General features: G+C 37.9%; 1 protein-coding gene across 1 annotated transcript; it reads left to right on the top strand.

Annotated features, from left to right (window-relative positions):
- The first annotated feature begins 287 nt into the window (after positions 1 to 287).
- On the top strand, positions 288 to 18,530 carry LOC311286344 (adhesion G protein-coupled receptor E3-like). Its single transcript, XM_084402515.1, has 18 exons — positions 288 to 405; positions 492 to 680; positions 5,676 to 5,747; positions 5,908 to 6,048; positions 6,128 to 6,259; positions 7,431 to 7,562; positions 8,538 to 8,569; positions 11,915 to 11,986; positions 12,143 to 12,335; positions 13,751 to 13,870; positions 13,996 to 14,177; positions 14,287 to 14,448; positions 14,524 to 14,730; positions 14,808 to 15,040; positions 15,124 to 15,190; positions 15,273 to 15,364; positions 16,994 to 17,144; positions 17,806 to 18,530. Exons 2-18 carry the CDS (start codon positions 650 to 652, stop codon positions 17,968 to 17,970), a joined length of 2,184 nt encoding a protein of 727 aa, XP_084258641.1. The 5' UTR covers positions 288 to 405; positions 492 to 649; the 3' UTR covers positions 17,971 to 18,530.
- Positions 18,531 to 19,738: the final 1,208 nt, after the last annotated feature.

Here is a 19,738-nt window from a genome sequence, read left to right on the forward strand (position 1 = left end):
AGGATGTGAATGAGCACAAGGAAATGTTCAACTTTAATGAAAACCCCTTCCACGTGGATGATCATCTCACTCTCCCACTATCAGTTGGCAGAAATGGTAGAACTGCAGACAAAAGACATTCTCGAAGCTGAACTCAGAGCACGTTCTGGTCACTTCTGGAGTTTGGTGTCTGGAGAAGATTTTCCCACTTTGAAGGCACTTGTGCAAAAAGTGATGTTCTTCTTTGTGAGCACATACACTTGTGAGTCAGCATTCTCAACCATGAACTTATAAAGAGGAAACGGAGAAAGCGCCTCACCAATGAACATTGTGCATGCCTCACAAGAATTGCAACAACAAGCTACAAATACCACATGAAGAAAGCCAAGGAAATGCATGCATGCTTCCACTCATCCCAGCATTAAGGTAATCCTGCTTCTTTGTCATTAAGGGAAATCATCTTGTCTCAGTTACAAATTTGACTGATAAATTATACATTTGTGTCCTATCAGTGTGGCTCTCATGAAAAAAATAGTGAAGACCACATCTCTAACCCTTCAGTCGAGCGGAAGCAAGTCTACAATATCCTCCACACGAAGGACAGGAAGTGACTAACCCTTCATATCACAAACCAAAACAGAAACAGACAGGAATCGCAGTGTTTCCTAACATGGATCTGAAGTGCACACTTATTGTTTTTGGTGAGTTGATGCTTCACTGTTTTAATGTGTGTGATAAATATCTTTACGTTAAAGATAGTACTTGAAGTTACATGCATCAGGGCTGCACTGGTTGGCTGTAGTTAATAATATAATACACTATATGTAAGGAATCATTGAAAACAGTCCAATGAATGAGAAAATAATGCACACCCGAGGTGGTAACGAAGTGTATATTTATCTGCATCAAGAACATTACATTGATAAAGAGAAATTTCAGCTTTAAGTTGTTAACTATTTCACTGATAAAACCATCAGATCAGTGCTGAAAACACATTTCTGTGTGAGTGTGAGTGTGTACTGTATGTGTGTGTGTTTGAGCGGGAGAGAGATAGTATGTGACCTAATCTTGTGGCAAAAACTTGTTGTTTTTATCCTATTGTTTACTATATTTATTTGCTTGGTCAGTGTTGTTGTGGGTTTTGGTTCTTGTTGTCGGCTGTAAAGACCTTTGAAATAACTGAAATCATTTGGCGTAGTGATATAGAGCTGTAATGCGGTCAAGACCTGCTGGAACTACTTTAGCTGTGTTTCCTCAACCAATCAGATTCAAGCATTCAACAGCCCCCGTAGTATAATGTATTATAATGCTGTAGCAAACCAGAAGAGTTGTGCGTGTTTAATGTGTTTCTTGAGTCCTCTTTGTGGGCAGGCGTTCTGCACATGCATTGTTGTTCAGTTACAACAAATTCTCACATAGTACATCAAGTGTAGCTACCTTCAGAAATCATTCTAATATGCCGATTTTGTCACAATTCTGCAAGAGACAGGACCCAGATGCAAATGAGCAGATAACCAATAAAGGCCTTTATTAAAGGATTAGGGTAAGTGTACCCATTAAAGGTAGGGTAGGTAGGATTTTTATAAAACACTTTTTTTCAAATTTGTTTAAACTGTTTAAACTGACCTTTTAATCTGCAATAAACACAGCTCATTATTTCCATTCGGGACGAAACAATTGATTGGTTTGGGCGACTGTCACTCACTCTCGCAACCATGGCTACCACCCCTGTTGCTAGATCTGCCCATATGCGCGCGCACCCGTTTGATTTGAGGAGTGCAAGTCAAGAGATGCGCGGAACCTACGAAGAGTAAAATTATGGCAGAGAAAGAGCATTCAAAATTCAAAGCACCTGCATATGCAGTCAGCGAAGGCAAACAAGGCAAAAACTACTTCCTCGGACCCTGGTTGCCCGCACTCTTGAACGACCTCCTCTGCTTCGCCCTCGACCCCAGACCTGTCCTCGAACCGACGATGCGGTACTTGTCTCCGGACTGTAACGTTAGTCCTCATCAGAGTCAACAATGTTTTCATCATGGAAACTCTTACATGCAAAACACCGTAAATGTTATGAATCTAACACGAAATTCACCTTCATCACAGTGTAACTGATGGTAATGGAAAAAAGTGTATCAATGCAACCTGTTTTTAGCTTTGCCTTATAAATATAGCTCGTTAGCTATAAATATAGCTCGTTACCGAATCAAACAAAGTAGCCTATATTTTAAACTTTACCAGTATCGATATGCTAGCTTGATAGTGAGTACTAAAATAAATCTTATTTGTTTATATTTATAGTGATAAAGTTAGGTATTTTATTACATGTGATTCTGACATGATGTCACTGTATGTACTGCGCTCCTTCCTCTCCACTCGTCTCAGGTAATAAATGCGTCTTCCAGCTGAGCCTGAGCGCGTTCATGTGTTTTGGGGGCGTGGCTTTGGAAGGAGCTCAGAAGGGAGGGGGTGGGAGTGAATGGAAATAATGAGCTGTGTTTATTGCAGATTAAAAGGTATACAGTCACTCGATTTTTATACTCTCTTTTTCAGAGCACTTACATTTTAATTATGTATTGGTATATAAAGACAGTTTAAACAAATTTGAAAAAAAGTGTTTTATAAAAATCCTACCTACCCTACCTTTAAGCCCACCAAAATCTAAGTCTAGGTTTTTTTCATAGATATTGACAGTTTATAAGAAAAATCATTTGTTAAAATGCAAGATTAATCTCTCATTTGAAATTATATTAATTAGTTAATGTACATTTTAGAATATAAAATTAAGATAATTTAGGAATAAAGTCAGAAGTCTGGCATGGTCTTAATTGGTACTTTGGCACCATTTAAGCCCGCATCATCATTGATTCACAAAATATAAAAAAATTAAATGATTTTAAAGAAGTAAAACATCAATATATTTATTCAGTGACAGGGAAGTATTAAAAAAAATCCTTTTGCTAATGTTTGATTAGAGCCCTGGGTGGGATGGGTTGGTGTTAGTGGCAGGTGGTCTGGAGCCTTAAGTCGGCTTGACTGGATTTGTATCTGGAGTCAAACTGGAAGTTTGACCGGGTGTATCTCGGGAGCCAAGCTGAGTTAGGGCTCCATACTCCATACTCGGGCTCCTAGTAGGCCCCCCTAACAGTCCCAGGGGCTCAGGACTGTGGGGAATGTAGGGTCCCTCTGGGAGCTCTTCATGGCCGGAATCACAAGCCTTAACTCAGCTTGACTCCCGAATTATGCCCGGTTATACATAAAGGACTTTAGGACAAAACAGGCTCTATCTCATTTGAATGAATGTGTGTAATTTGTGTGTAAGTAAGGTAAGGGTAAAAGGTTAGTAAGGTAAAAGCACACAAAGACATGTTATCATTAAACACTTTCAGAAAATGTATCAAATATTCCTCATTGAAACACATATGGAGGGCTTAAATGGTTCCACAGTGAGTAATGGTGAAAAAAAGACAATGTTTTCCTTTAAAAATGTAAGATATGTTTACAAATACATGCATGGAGCTTAAATATACTGTGGACTAGTATCATTGTAATTTTCATTGTGCCCACATTGAGAAATGTTAAGTTTTTTTCATTCAAGGTTAGCTTGTGTTGGCTCTAGTTTGCATGCGTTTTGTGGCACTGTACCATTTAAGCCCATCTTAAAAAAAAGTTAATTTATAAAAATAATCTTCTCTACAAAACAATTTATGATGTATTTATTTGTAAATGAATGTAAAATGAATCACAAAACATTCATTGTTTGCAGTTCACATGCTTAATTCTTTGGCAGTCTATCTTTCTGAAAGGCTAATGGTTTGACCAAGAGATTAGCTCTGAACGCAAGCTAATAAAACTCATCTTTCCATTGAAAGGAAAATGATATAAAATGATAAAGTACTATTTGTTCATACACAAAAAAACAATACATTTATCTCTTATTTGACATAATATCAATGTAGTTACCAAAGAAATGGCTGAAAATTGCAGAAATGTGTTGTTTTCTGAAGGGTCCCGAAACACCAAAGTTTTGGGGTGACTTTGAGGTCCGCTGAGACAGCGTGCACATGGGTGGGGCTAACTCAACATTGCCAAATGTGATCGGTATGCAATAAAAAATGCCAGGGAAGTAACAAATCACTGGATTGGTTAAAATAATAAGCAGCATAAAATATTATTTTCTCTTTTTTTAATTTGACTTCAGAGTTGAAAGTGGGCTTAAAGGGTACATGGGCTTAATGGGTACACTTACCCTAGTTCACTTTAAAAAAAAAAATTCCAGATAAATTTACTCACCCCGCTGTCATCCAAGATATCCATGTCTTTCTTTCTTCAGTCGAAAAGAAATTAAGGTTTTTGAGGAAAACATTCCAGGATTTTTCTCCATATAATGGACTTCAATGGCAACCAACTATTCCAATGTTCAAAGAAGGTTCAAATGTCCGTCTCAATGCAGCGTCAAAGTCTCGACACGATCCCACTCAAGAAATAAGGGTCTTATCTAGCGAAACGATCGGTCATTTTAAAAAATAAATAATAATAATAAATATATATATATTGTATATGTATGTGTGTGTGTGTGTTATGGCAATCCTTGCCTTGCTGTACCTCTAGCTTTACCATCATGCACAGGTAGGAGTGAAGTTTTTACGCAGACACACAAAGATTTTCCAGAGATTACTGCAGTTGAGGTTTGTGGTTTATTGTAGTAAATAGTACAAACAGATGAACATACCGGTTGATTTCTTATCTTGAACAAAATCTTATTTTCTTATCTAAACAAAATAAAATATTATGCCAACAATAAACATAAATGGCTCCAACAATAATATATATATACAGTACTGTGCAAAAGTCTTAGGCATGTTAATATTATGAATATTTAATATGAATTTATTTATGATTTAACTTCTATTAATAATTTAAATCAATATATGGTGTAATGACCCTTTGCGTTTAAAACGGCTTTTGCATAGTTGCACACTTGCGCATAGTTTTTCAGGTAGCTTTGCAGGAAGGTTTCTTCAAGCGTCTTGGAGACGTTCCCGCAGTTCTTCTGGACTTAGTCTGTCTCAGTTTTTTCAACAAGGATACTCTGATACCAGGAAAGATAAAAAAAAAACCTAGATTACGCACTAAGATAATTTCCAGAACACAAACTGAAAAACACCACAAAGTACACACACACAACAAACCAGCAAAGACATGAGGGAAAGAGGCACGATATAAAGGGACCAGAGCACATGAGGATCAGGTGAGCACAATTAGTGAAGAGGACAAGACGTGGACTAATCAAGGGGGCGTGGTCACGGGAAACAAGGAGGCGGGACATGAGGAGCACACGCAAACACACGCCAGGACAGAGCCATGTGCTCACACACAAGACAAACACAGAAACATGAATCCGACAACACAGACGAGGCAGGGCAGAACCCGGACAGATTTGCAGCTCAAGAAACACTTCTGATTATTATCAGTGATTATCATCCTTTGTGCTGCTTCATATTTTTCTGGGAACAATGATGTACATTTTATTTTTCAGGATTCTTTGATGAACAAAAAAAGTTCACAAGAACAGTTTATTTGAAATAGAAATATTTTGTAACATTATAAATGTCTACATTTTTAAATATATTCTATATTTTTCTAAATGTATGAATGCAAAAACAGATAATTGTACAGATCTTCTTTTTCTTCATCAGGGTTTTTCCTGCTGTCTAGTGAGTCTCATGGATGTGGCGATGGATTAAAAAGAGAAAAAGGGAACTGTGTCGGTAATGAGAACCTTGTGTGTTATAATACAATATGGTTTTGTCATAATGTGCATAATACACAGTTAATGCTCTGTATGTCATTCAAAAGAGGGAATTTGTGTAACCGTAGTTTTTAAACTTTGTAATGATATTTCTTTCTTGATTCCTGCCTCTCTTACAGATGAAGATGAGTGTGAGATGCGGAGTCCGTGTGGCGAAAACGCTCTGTGTTTCAATACACATGGAAGTTACTACTGCACCTGTGATAAAGGATTTCAATCAAAAACAACCAATTTCACAGCAACAGCCGGACAGTGTGTGGGTACGAGAGGCGTTTATGGGATAAACTATGATTACTATGATTAAAACACTATGATTAATACCAACTGTTTCCCCAACAGATATCAATGAGTGTCTTGAGAAGACCTATGAATGCTCAGATGGTCTGGTGTGTGTGAACACCATTGGCTCTTATAACTGCACGTGTCCTGAAGGATTGGATCATAACACAAGACTAGAGTCATCATGTGAAGGTGAGCGGCCTCACTCGTAGTGCTTTCCATTGACTGTTAATCAAACCAAAGAACTTCAGTTTCAGAAATTTCATGCTGAGACCACATGAAAATTACCCAAAAATACATATGGTTTGATGACGATAATTATCATCGAGTATTATACATGTTTGGTATCATTTGAAATGTCTGAATTTTTGAAATGTCTGAATTTTCCCATGTTTCATTTTTTTAGGAATTATATAGGCCTAAAACAGTGATGATCTCAAGTGTACCCTCACTTTTCCATGCGTATATATCAGTAGGCTTTTAGAGAAAGAAAATTTTTAAATATAACAAAGTAGAATCAATGAGTTATATATTTTTTCCTGCCATTAGTGCGACTGGTACAAAGGTCTCATTTCCAAATAAGTAAAACAAAAGGTAATAAGGTTTTTAAGAGTTTAGAGATAGCTGGCACACAAAGAAAGGTGGTCTCTAGACAAATGGTCTCCTACCCCCCAAAAGGTGTCAACACTGAATGTAAATTCCCATTGTTAGCAGATGTTTCCATGTGAAAGGAGTTTCTGTCTATATACTGAAATACAACGAGAAGATCGTGGCCTCTCTGTATCTCAGATTAGCCTGAGAGGCTGACAGTGAGATTCTCAGCTTCATGTATAATGTCGGGTTCGCATCTCTTCTCTTTATTCCAGAGAATTTGATGTTTTGTATCGATTATCTTTGAATTGATAATGAAATTGGCATGATACATTTACCTGACATAATAAATTGTTACATTTGATTATTCTAACTGACTTTGACATTATTTTCATTAAAGAGTTAAAAAGAATAATCAAACATTCGCTCACATTTAATGATGCACAGATATCATTAAAACCTTTTCATTTATGGAGTCAGATGAAATAACGCGAGAATACATTTCCAAATGTATTTCATTAAATCAAAAATACTTTGCCACGAGAAAAGACAGTAACACGTAGAGACCTTCCGCGCTGGTCGGATGCCGGACTTTAGGCCGATCGAGTGCAAGCTTACAATCATATTAAACATCATAACATTCTGTGTGTGTCTGCTGTCTTAACATCAAAATGGTTTCAATATTATTAAATAAAAAGATGTTATCAAAGGAATCTGCATTCATGTGACTGACAGTCTTCTCTCTCTCTCTCTCTCTCTCTCTCTCACACAGACATCGATGAGTGTAAAAAAGATCCAGATGTTTGCGGCACAAACGCAAAGTGCAATAATAAGATTGGCAGCTTCATCTGCGAATGTAACCCGGGTTACAGTAACTACGGCAACAACCAGTCAAAATGCAACGGTGAGCGATCAAGTAGCATGCGAACTTTTCAAAAAATAAATGTGCTAGTTTAAGTGATTAATTGTGTTGTGTTTATGTGAATACATCGGCGAGTGTTCGTGTCAACATGCATTATCTTTATTAAACATCACTGGACTCCATAAACACAAGTTAACAATACGTTTCAGTGTTCATTCAAACACTCAGTTGTAAAAACACAGGAAGTGACTCTGGCAAATACACACCGACTACAGTCACATGTGACACATATCTGACACAAGTTGTGTAACTATAACACATTAGTGTGTAAAAGGTTTCAACACACTTCTGTGTAAGAGGAATAACACATTAGTTGTGTTAAAGGTAATACAAAATGTGTACTCCTTAAAACACAGAGATGTGTTAAGAATCGACACAGGTTGTGTGTTAAAATCTACGCAACATGTGTTGTCCCTGAGCACACACACACTACATGTGTTAAAATCTACACAACATGTGTCATTTTTAACACATCTCTTTTTAGAGTGCAGTGTTTCGTAAACAATTCTGCCGCTTTGAAAAGAATTGTGAGTCAATCATTCAATGATTCATTTATAAATACAGCTAGTTGCTTTGGTACTGAATGTAAGAATGACTCAATGACTCGCTCATTGAGAAGACAGTGACTTACCGGTTTTAGTGTAATATATTTTAAAGTATCACTTCATTTTTCCATCATTGCATATTGCTCTATTGAACATTTTTCATTGAAAACATTTTTTATTTCATAAAGTTATGCATAAAGGTAAAAAAAAAAGCACTGGGAAATAAATTTAGGGGGCAAATATTGTCCCTTAATGGAAAAGGTATGACTGAAGTCCGTAAGAGAAGGAGGTACACCACTGAAATCTTGCTGAATCCACAATCTTGCTGAAATTGCTGCTTAGTAAATAGTTATTTTTCAAAGTTTTGCAGTTTATTATATTATTGTCTTCATGCTGATTTCTGTCATTGCAGGTATAACTATAACGCCGCTGGAAGGACGCAACGTAAGTTGAGTTTCTGAAATTGAAGTTGTAGAGACTCCTATCAATAACAGTCCAAACTGAAGCAGTGCAATAACATGTGCATGTTAGATATGTGTGTAAACTGAAATATGAATGTGCTTTTCTAATAATTGCTGATGGTTTATGGGGGCATTCAGTCCATATAATCTGTGAATACTCTGCATACAAAAGCCAATTGAAAGAATGAGTTTGTGGACTCGCTAATTAATTAACACTATAAATTACTACAAATTCCCTTGTTATTTGAGGAGTAACATAAAGCTTACATAAAATTTTGGAAATACATAACTGTCCGTCATTCATTTATTTGGCAAACCAGGGTTTTGGGTAAGCGGGTCCATGAAGCCTATACTGTCTGTCATCATCATTGTTCTGCATTCAATATGGGGGATTTAATGTGCAGAGAAAGCTGTCCACAACGCTGTCCATTTCAACCACACATTCTCATTACTTCTTTTACAAACTTAAACTTTTATTCCAGTGCTTCTGTGACAAAAGTTTGTTAGGTTGGATCAGGGCCGGCCCGAGCCATAAGCGAACTAAATGTCTGCTTGGGGCCCCCTGGCCACCCTCTGTTTTTTTTACATATTAATTAACTTAAACAAGTGACATAAATGAATGAATGAATGAATGAATGAATGAATGAATAATTCGAGACGAGTAAAATTCTGATTTCATGATCAATATACCTGCCTACAACTCCTGCTGTGTCTGCCAGTGTTTGAGTCATGCGCATAACCTCGCGTGCAGACAATTTGTGCACAAAGTCACGGTAATGTTAAAGGTGCTCTAAGCGATCCCGGGAGACGTTACTTCTTGTTGACATTCGAATTGTTGTCAAACAAAACGGAGGCTAGCTAGACCCTCCCTCCTCCTCACCCCGTCACCTCCCTCCTCCCCTCCCTTCCAGCATAAAGGAAAGTCAAAATAGTCACTACAAACAAAGTTAAGCTTTACTGATACTTCATTCAATGTGTAATGTCGCCAAGTTAGATAATGCTTTTATATATTGCAGAACAGAATGCAGAAAAAGAGAAACATTATCTTAAAATCGTTTCGCCACCTGAGGTTATAACTATAGCTCCCATACAAGGATGCAATAATAGCAAGATAACGTTAGCTTTGCGTTTCCCAGTGTCCAGTGAGCATAAACAACAGCGGCGGCGTAAACAAATTTAGTCAAAGTTGTCAATAGCCTATAAATGAACATTCAAATCCATAACAAACAGTGGGTGAAAACAATCGTTCACACAAATTGTCGCCCTACTGTGAATTTGCTTGATCATTTACAATAGAGATCGCTAGCTGCTAGAAACATGTTGTATTCACCAAAGTTAACGCTGACTGCATAGATCTAGCTAATTACATCCTTGTGTTGGTTTGGCGAACATGAACGTCAGTTTAGAAAGAAAAATGGATTTACCTGTTCTGCAAAAACAGAGCAACTGAGTGTCGGATTGGAAGCCCTTCTGCCGGCGGAGTTCTCGCCACCTTTCGAAGGTTTTTCCGATGTAAATTCGGGACTTCGCGCGTTCCTTATCCTTGTCCCTCTTCTTTGCAATTTGTTCATCGGAACGTCGTCTCTTTGGTCGTGTGTCGGCCATAATTCAAACTTCCCTCTTCATGCTTCTCTCTCCTCCACACCCCCTTCACGTGCACGCGCACTAACCCCCCAAACCCCACCCTCAAATACATCCTGTCGGTGATTGGCTGGAACTCTGTTTATTATGTTTCGTGGTGTGGGTGAGCCCAGTTTGTTTTTGTTGCCGTTTGTGGAGCCTGTGGTGTCTAGAGAGACCGCGTTTTTTTACAGTGTGTTCAGGGGACAGGCAGCTAGTGCATGGTGAGGAGATGTTTGCTGTATGTGACAAAAAATGTTTCGGCCTAAAAAACGCGTCGCATCACTTACAGCACCTTTAAGCCATGATACAAAAATTTGATTTGATCAATGATTGACATTTAAATCAATGATTTATCCTTTAAATTTAATGATATTCAGAACAGAACAAGAATTAAAAAAATATCTATAAACAAGCCAAAATAATTTAAAGCGAAAGTGAAAGTAAGCGATTCGCGATGTATTTGGATGGTAAACTATTCTTTATTATAGACTTCTTTGTACTTTGGAAAAAATCACCCTCTTCACACGCAAAAATGTGCTTGGAAACATCGCAGTGGAGCGGTGCTTACTGTGAACGGTACGAATTGTACTACTGACTATTTAAACAGAGCAGTGTAAGTTTTATATGTTAGGTTGACTATTTTATTATTATATATTTATTACGGGTATAATGAACAGGCTGCGATGTCAAGATTGCAATGCTGGAATATGTTTACAGTTTGTTTTCAGAAGTTTCAAAGAGTTAGTAAAAGAGTAAAGAAAGAGTTAAAACTTTAACTACGCGTGGTGGGAAAATCAATTTCTGCTTAGGGCCCCCAAAAGGCTCGGGCCTGCACTGGTTTGGATACAAACACTGTCCACTGTAGCGAGCAAAATACAGAAAAGCACGTTTAGAAAAGTATTTTCATTTCCACCAGTAGGTGGCGACAAATGTTAAAAAAAAATATATGTCATTGAATCATTTGTTAAAGGAGTCATAACCTAGTATTACATTGGATACCTACTGCTGTATTATAGTCTTTCAGGCCCTTCTAAAAAAGAAAAGTGGAAAAAAAATAAACACAGACCTACTTTTTCCCTTATTTCTGAAGGCATTATTGTCTCGCGAGATCAATGCGATGTTTTGGCTGTCGTGGACGCTCTATATGGCTCTGCACGCCAGTTGAAAGGGTTGTTGGGACAGCGTCATTAAAAATGAATATCATCCATTGGTCCCTGATAGTTTCGTCCGATTTTGGGAGATAAAACACATTTACATGTTTTTTATGGCAATCAACCACAGAGCAAGTCCGGTGAGCACTCGGTTTCTCCATCTTTCTCGACTGAACTGAATATGAGGGGGAGAGGGGAAGGGGGGCTTCCTGCTGCGGTGTCCATATATGGTATATCCTACTACCTCATGACGTCAAGAGGGAGCTGAAATCAAAATCTCGTATTTGAGTGCGCGTGCACGCGCGCTGGTTTATTTACCCTGAGGTAAACAAACGCTTCACTTTTAAATATCGGCTTCCCGGCCAGTGTATAATCGTTAGTCGATCATAACATACATTGATTCTCGTGGAAAAGTGAAAATTGCAGGTTATGACTCCTTTAAAGAAATTCGTTCAAAAACACTGTCTGTGTCTCATTTCAGAGGCACTCAGCATGCCCGGTTAGAGTCATCACTCACACATCCTCAAATTCTGTCTTCTCCATTTTGATTTCAGAGTCAGACTGAAAAGCTTCAAAATCTTCTAGAGCAGATCGAGAACATTACAGCTCAAGAGCTTACTTTGACTGTAAGTCTTCAAGAGAATTGTTTTTATATACATATACATTAATCAAATCAAATGTAATTGTCAGTTACATTATTGACATTGCATGTCTGATTAATTGGCTTTCTTAATATTTACATTTACAGTATATATATTTTTTTTTTCTGATCAATAAATTAGACTCCAGTGACGGATGTTTTGGATATGGTCCTCAACGCTTCAGGAGAGATTTCAGTGTCTTCATCATCAGTCAGCCGAGCTGAACTAGCCTCCTACGGAAACCATGTGTTAAAAGCCAACGAGAAACTCATCTCTACATTGGTGAAGCCGACAGACACACATGACAGAGTCAGTTTTACTCTTGCTGCTGTTGGTGAGTGGAGAAACTGTTATTATTGATGATTAAACTGAGCTTATATATGATATAGTTTATATAGAAAACACCTGCTTCAGCCACAGTCTTAGGGTCTTTTTACAAGACACCGTTTTCAACTAAAAACGTAAAACTTTTTATACGTTTGGCCGTTCGTTTCCACGACAACAAAGAGTCAGTTTGGGTGCCTGAAAATGCAAAGTTTTGAAAACTCAAAGGAAACACTTCTGAGTTTTAAGCGTATCGTTGTCTTGTAAACGTAGGGGAGACCGGGGACAGTTGCAACACTTTTGCATTTCTCTCAGTTACTCAGAGACTATTGGGACTAGATCAACCAAATTTGTATATATTAAACTCTATACCATTTAAAGATGATTATATATGACATATCGTTCACAGTATTTATTTGAATGGAAGAAGCCAGATGCTGCAACACAACCAGGGGACGGCTGCAACACGTTAAAAATACCTTAAATTTCACTAATTAACTTTAGCTTTTTGTCTCAATGAGCATGTAGAATTCTGAAAATATGAACTGTTTTAGGCCCACTATAATATTATAGTATTATTTATTTCTATAATAATATTATTGTAGCGCATTATTTATTTATTTATTTAGTGATATTTATCAAATAACAGTTATTGAGTTTTGTTAGTTTATGTGTAGAACATAGGCCTAGATAGATTCAGTGTGCAGGTGTTACAGATGCTATTCAATCTCTCCATATTTCAGTGCCAGACGGGAAGAATTGAACAATTTGCAATGCAACAAACTTTTATTAAACATGCAATTTATAACTTGTTGCAACTGTCCCCAAACCTATCAGCTATCAGACATCATACGCCTGCTAGACACACTGACTTTGACACATGCTAACCATGTCACTAAGAAGTCAACAAAACAATAATTCAAACTAAGTAAGTTGAAAAGTTACTTTCAAACCTCCAAAACAAGTTTTATTCAATAAATTCAGCAGCAGATGTTGAATGTCTACTGTCTTCTTGGTGGGGGGAGGGTCTAACTGTGCATGTGCAGTATGAGTGTCATCACTCTAGCTTGTTTCTGATTGGAGAAAAATTACATGTTGCAACCATCCCCTGTTGCAACACTCCCCGGTCTCCCCTACCCTAAGATAAATCAACTTAAGATAAAAGAAGACATTACATCTCTCAAGATCTCAGCAGAAGAGGATTCAACAACTCCACAAACAGCATTACCAGCTTGACTTAATTTAACTCTGGGGATTTTGCTGTGTACAAAGTTAACTGATTTGTTCAAACTAGTAATTACATGAAATAGTTATTTTATTTTAGTCTTTTTATTGTTTTGTTTTTTGCACATTTGTGCAGATTGAATCAACTTTAATAAAATTAAATAAAAAATAAAAAACATAACTGCTTATTTTCTAAATCAGAGGTTGAAGTCTTCATGGTTGGACGCAGTGTCACCTTAGATAAAATCCCCCGACTTGACACAACAAATTGTTCTGTGGACATCGATCTCATTGGGATCGCCAATAACAACAATGAAACAAGTATGTGAGATGTGTTTTAATAGAACATTTTTAATAAAACATTTTTAGAAGATATGTCACTAAACCACATTTAACTAAAGGTTTTAATGTGTTGAATACAAGTTTCTTCTGTTTCTGTCACACAGGATCAGCTGCTGTGGCTTTCATGAGTTATAACACAATGGAGAATCTACTGAAGCCAGACTTCTTCAACCCATCAAATGACACGATTAAAACCATGATGTCCACTGTGATCTCAGTTACTCTTCCCAAAACCACCAACACTAAACTCACCAAACCAGTCAACTTCACCTTCAAACACATCAGCGTGAGAGACTGGAATGTGTTTTTGTCCAACCTGAGAACTGATGAACATCTGAAAACATCTAATATTCAGAGTTATACTATTTTCTGCATGTTCTTTCTTCTTTTTGCAGGAGTTTGAGCCCGACGGTTCTCTGTCCTGTGTGTACTGGAACATCAGCGAGTGGATTGTAGATGGTTGTTCTGTTTTAGAGACCACCAGCAGCTACACTGTGTGTTCCTGTGTTCATCTGTCCACATTCGCTCTCATCATGCAAACCAGCCGCCCATCAGAGGTACGAGAACATTTATAGTGAGCATTGAAGAACAGTACAGATTTGGCACTCATGTACTCTGACATGTTTCCTCAGAGCGACTCAAAGCTGAACGTGTTGAATTTGGTGTGTGTGATCGTGGGGCTGGTGTTCTTCAGTTTGGCCCTGTTGACCTTTGCCCTTTGTCAGTGGAGTCCTGGAGTGAATAATGTGGCTCGAATCAACCTCTGCGTGAGTCTTCTGTTGGCTCACCTTCTGTTCCTGCTCACACAACAGTTCCTGCGCCTCATACGCCGTCATCAGGTGAGAATGATGAAGGAGCCCTACAGCTCAGCACAGTCTCACTGAGAATCATCATAACCGTCTCTCATGATCTCCAGGTGTTGTGTGCCGTGATATCAGGTGTGCTGCACTTCCTCTTTCTCTCCGGCTTTGTGTGGATGTTCATTGAAGCTGTGCTGCTCTTCATCTGTGTGAAGAACCTATCACAGATCAGCTCCAAAAGGAGGGGGGTGCTTAGCAGTAGATTCCTGTGTGTGATTGGATATACGGTTGCTCTGGTTGTGGTGGCCGTGTCTGCTGGGGTGGATCCTAAAGGCTACGGAAGTGAACAGTGAGTTTAGTTTGAGAGACTCAGAGATCAACACCTTCATCCTTCATGTTTGTTCATTTCATTATTTTTCTTCTTCTAAACAGGTGCTGGATTAAAATGGATAAAGGCTTTATCTGGAGTTTTCAGGGACCTGTTTGCGCCATACTAGCAGTAAGCACATTTCTCATCATGACTTTGTGTTAAAAGGAAAAGTGATTAAAGATTAATGACTGTTGTCTCTCTTACTGTGCAGTTAAACATGATTCTCTTCATCTGCATCATCATCAGTCTGACCTCCACCTTGAAAAATCTGAACGCTGAAGTTTCACATATGAAACGAACCAAGTAACAAACAATATGATTTGAACACTTCATGAAATGTGTATATATATTGTTATATGCTGCATATTTATAGACACCTTTAACCTTATTTTGATTATTCTCAGGTTAGGGAAAGTCAAATGTGTCCTAAATCATAAGCATCTGAATTTTTATACTCACAATCCACAGGTCAGAAGACTTCTTCGTGGTCTGTTCAGCTCACCTTTGTAGAAATCAAAGACTTTTGGCAGGCGAGAGTAGCAAAAGAGTTTCTTAGTTTCAATTAAATGTAGTTTTATTATCTACAGGTTAATTAGTTTACATATAAAGTACTAATATATAAAAAACAAGACAAAACAACATAGACTGCGGGAGATCTATTAAGCTGCATTCACGCACGGATCTCTTTTGAAATATAAGAAGTAATGTAGTTTGTCCTGTCCGTTTAATCCCTTAAAGGCAGGGTAGGTAGGATTTTTCTAAAAAAAAAAACATTCCAAATTTGTTTAAACTGTCTTTATATACCAATACATAATTAAAATGTAAGTACTCTGAAAAAGAAAATATAAAAATGGAGTGACTGTAGACCTTTTAATCTGCAATAAACACAGCTCATTATTTCCATTCACTCCCACCCCCTCCCTTCTGAGCTCCTTCCAAAGCCACGCCCCCAAAACACATGAACGCGCGACGCCAAACGCTCAGGCTCAGCTGGAAGACGCATTTATTACCTGAGACGAGTGGAGAGGAAGGAGCGCAGTACATACAGTGACATCATGTCAGAATCACATGTAATAAAATACCTAACTTTATCACTATGAATATAAACAAATAAGATTTCTTTTAGTACTCACTATCAAGCTAGCATATCGATAATGGTAAAGTTTCATTCGGTAACGAGCTATATTTATAAGGCAAAGCTAAAAACAGGTTGCATTGATACACGTTTTTCCATTACCATCAGTTACACTGTGATGAAGGTGAATTTCGTGTAAGATTCATAACATATACGGTGTTTTGCATGTAAGAGTTTCCATGATGAAAACATTGTTGACTCTAATGAAGACTAACGTACACTCCGAGTCCGGAGACAAGTACCGCATCGTCGGTTCGAGGACAGGTCCGGGGTTGAGGGCAAAGCAGAGGAGGTCGTTCAAGAGTGCGGGCAGGGTCCGAGGAAGTAGTTTTTGCCTTGTTTGCCTTCGCTGACTGCATATGCAGGTGCTTTGAGCTGAATATTTCCGGGAACGGTGACATGTGATGAGTGCACGCAGGGCAGCGCGCGCAGTGGGGCTCGGGCACGAGACATGAAGGCATCTGATTGGTTCTTTACATTCGCACCGAATGGCAGTGATTGGTCAGAGTTTTTACTGTCCTGCAGCTGCTACAGAGGTCTGATTTTTTTCATTCCTTTTTCTAAACACATAATGTATTGACTACTCTCAGGATGGAAGGACCATTTCACCCAGTATAAAAAAAAGTGTTTCTGAACAGGATTACCTACCCTACCTTTAATAAACAAGTTTCAAGTGTAGTTGATTACAATACAGAAGTGTTCTACAGACAAAAGGCATACTTATAACAGGACAATTGCAGATTTTCCACAACAATATAATCAATAAATATATATTAACTCTCCATCTTTCTCTGCAGGAATATGACATTTAAAACACTGGCTCAGTTTGTGGTTCTTGGTTGCTCCTGGATTCTGGGTTTCTGGAAGGAGCTGGAGATCTTCTTCCTGATCTTGAACTCCCAGCAGGGAACCTTCATGTTCCTGGTCTATTGTGTCTTCAATAATCAGGTCAGACATCAGTACAGACAGTCTACCAGAAAATCATCTCTCACCTACTTTATATTAAAGGGTTAGTTCCCAAAAATGAAAATTAGCCCATGATTCACTCACCCTCAAGTCATCCTTGGTGTATATGACATTCTTCTTTCAGACGAATACAATCAGAGTTATATAAAAAAATGTCCTGGCTCTTCCAAGCTTTATAATGGCAGTGAATGGCCGTTTCGGTGAAAGAGTGACTCTTGACCTGACGCGCAACGTAATGACGAACACGGAGATAGAGCAAAACAAAACACCAGTCACAAATTAGTTTAAAAAGAACAATTTTTGAGAGAAAATATGAGAGGAGCTTGAGTTTGTTGCCCAGCCCTGTTTGTTTGAACCGCGAGAGGCGTCAAAGCTTACGCCACTCCTACATCTACGTCATACATGCGTCACTGGTTCCTCTTTTGGTGCAAGTCGCCTTGCGTACGGCCGTCTGCCGGAAGCTAGTCGTTCTAGTCGATATATTTTTCTCACACCTATTTTAGCTTCAGGTTCTAAAGGGTTAAGTTAATTTTTCATTTCTCATCTTCTAAAATTTAATTCTTGAAAAATAACCTGGGCATGTTCTGTGTTTTAGTTTTTTTAACCAGAGTTTAAAACTATTTCTCTTCTCATTCTTGTCCAGGTCAGGCAGCAGTACAGGAAGTTCTTCAGAAGTCTTTGCTGTGGACTCAAATCAACACCATCAAGAAACACTGAAGACGAAAGCATCCATTTTCAGCAAAGGAAGTGCCATTCTTATGAAAGTGATTCTGTCGTGACCGTCTCAGTTACAAATTTCACTAGTTAACCTGCTATATATTTACAGCGGTCAATACACTTATGTGAATCTATACATTTCTTTAAGTGCAACATTTCTTTGGTAGAGGAACTACCATGATTTTTAGAGGCTTGTATACTGGGTTACACTTTTAATACGCTAACAAAAAAAAACAATTATTTTTCAGCTTAAAGTGTTTTATTAAAGCAGTGTGATATCTGTAACATTTCGAATCTTATTTTCTTTTAAACAATCTATTCAAAACTCAAAACATATTCATAACTCATAATCTCACAATCCAAAAAGATCCCACAGAAGTTATTTGTGAATAAACAAATTTAGTTTCACAATTAAAAACAATAACATAAATTGCCTGTAATAAAACAGAAAAAGGTTTCATATGATTTTGCATAAGAAATGAACCACAATATCAGTAGTTTGAATCATTTATTTTAAATAAATCTAGTATTTGTTACAAATTTGTCTTCTATCTGACTTTGAGCTTTTGAGTTTCTCACCATATAACTTCTGCATCAAGTGTTGTTTCACATACTTAGAAGAGAGAGGATCCAAGCATCACGTTGAGCCACCACTATATTGGAAATTACTTTTAGCGGCATCAGCAGAACCGTATTAGACCGTATTAGCAGAAAAAGTACAGGCTGCTTTCACAGAAAGACTTCCCTGAGGTGTCCAAAGGATCAGGCTGCTGATAAGAAACTATATTATTGTAGTCCCGCAACATCACAACATGCTCTACTGTCCATCTTTGGAATAATAAGTAAACTTAGATGTGTTAGATGTGTGTAGTTGACAACAAAACGCTGGCCAAGAGTTCGCAGCTGGAGACTTTCTTGACCCAAAGGAAACTAAAATGGGGGGAAACTAAAAATTTAGGAAGCTATAAATGTACATGACAAACACATAAACCAGTCTAGTCCAGCAATGTTTTTGGTTCAGATAGTCTCTCATTGGCAGTACATTACAGAATAACAGTTCGACAGTTTCAGCAGCCCCTCATATTCATCCTTTAAATACTATGAAACCAAAAATTCCCAATGGCAATGTCTCCAGCATTGCAGTATACACGGCTCAAGAAGCCGGCAAAACATTTGCGATAGTGTCCTTGGCACTCTGGCTTAATCTTTCGGTAAACTTGACCTCATACTCGACAATCAAGTCCTATTTCGGAAGAGGAAGACCCTCCCCGGTGACACGCCGTTTCATCCTGGGACGGACAATGTCTTGAGTTGTTAAGTTAACCGTGCGATTATCCAGTGTTGGAACGTTAACTGTGCAACCACAAAGTGCCTGAGAAAGTAGAGAAGAACGGGATTAGAAAAATACAGACAGGGAAGAAAAGAGTTTGTAAGCAAACTCTTAAAATAGGAGCCCATCTTACCTCTTTGAGTGTAATTTTTGCAGAATAAATGATCCGTCTCTTCTGTACACTGGATGTGGCTTATCCTTCACCACAAACACCACATCTGCGGGATATTTGATGGCATCTCATCCTAATCATAATATTTTTAGCCTTTTCAATGAAATCCAAATAATCAAATCAATTAAAAAAAATTCATTGGAAAGGCTAAAAATAGTATGTTGTACAAGGACAGTGCTGCTATAATTAATAAAGTAAACCTAACTCAGAAATTGGGCTCTATATGAGTTCATGAATGATTGTGAAATAATGATTATGTTAAAACACAACCAACACCATTAGATCACCTTTTGTATTTGTTCATCTGGCTTTTATAGCTCAGGCACAGCAGCCAAACAAAATCTAAAGTTAATGATT

The sequence above is a fragment of the Rutilus rutilus genome, assembly GCF_951802725.1.
Source record: "Rutilus rutilus genome assembly, chromosome: 2".
Taxonomy (NCBI): domain Eukaryota; kingdom Metazoa; phylum Chordata; class Actinopteri; order Cypriniformes; family Leuciscidae; genus Rutilus; species Rutilus rutilus.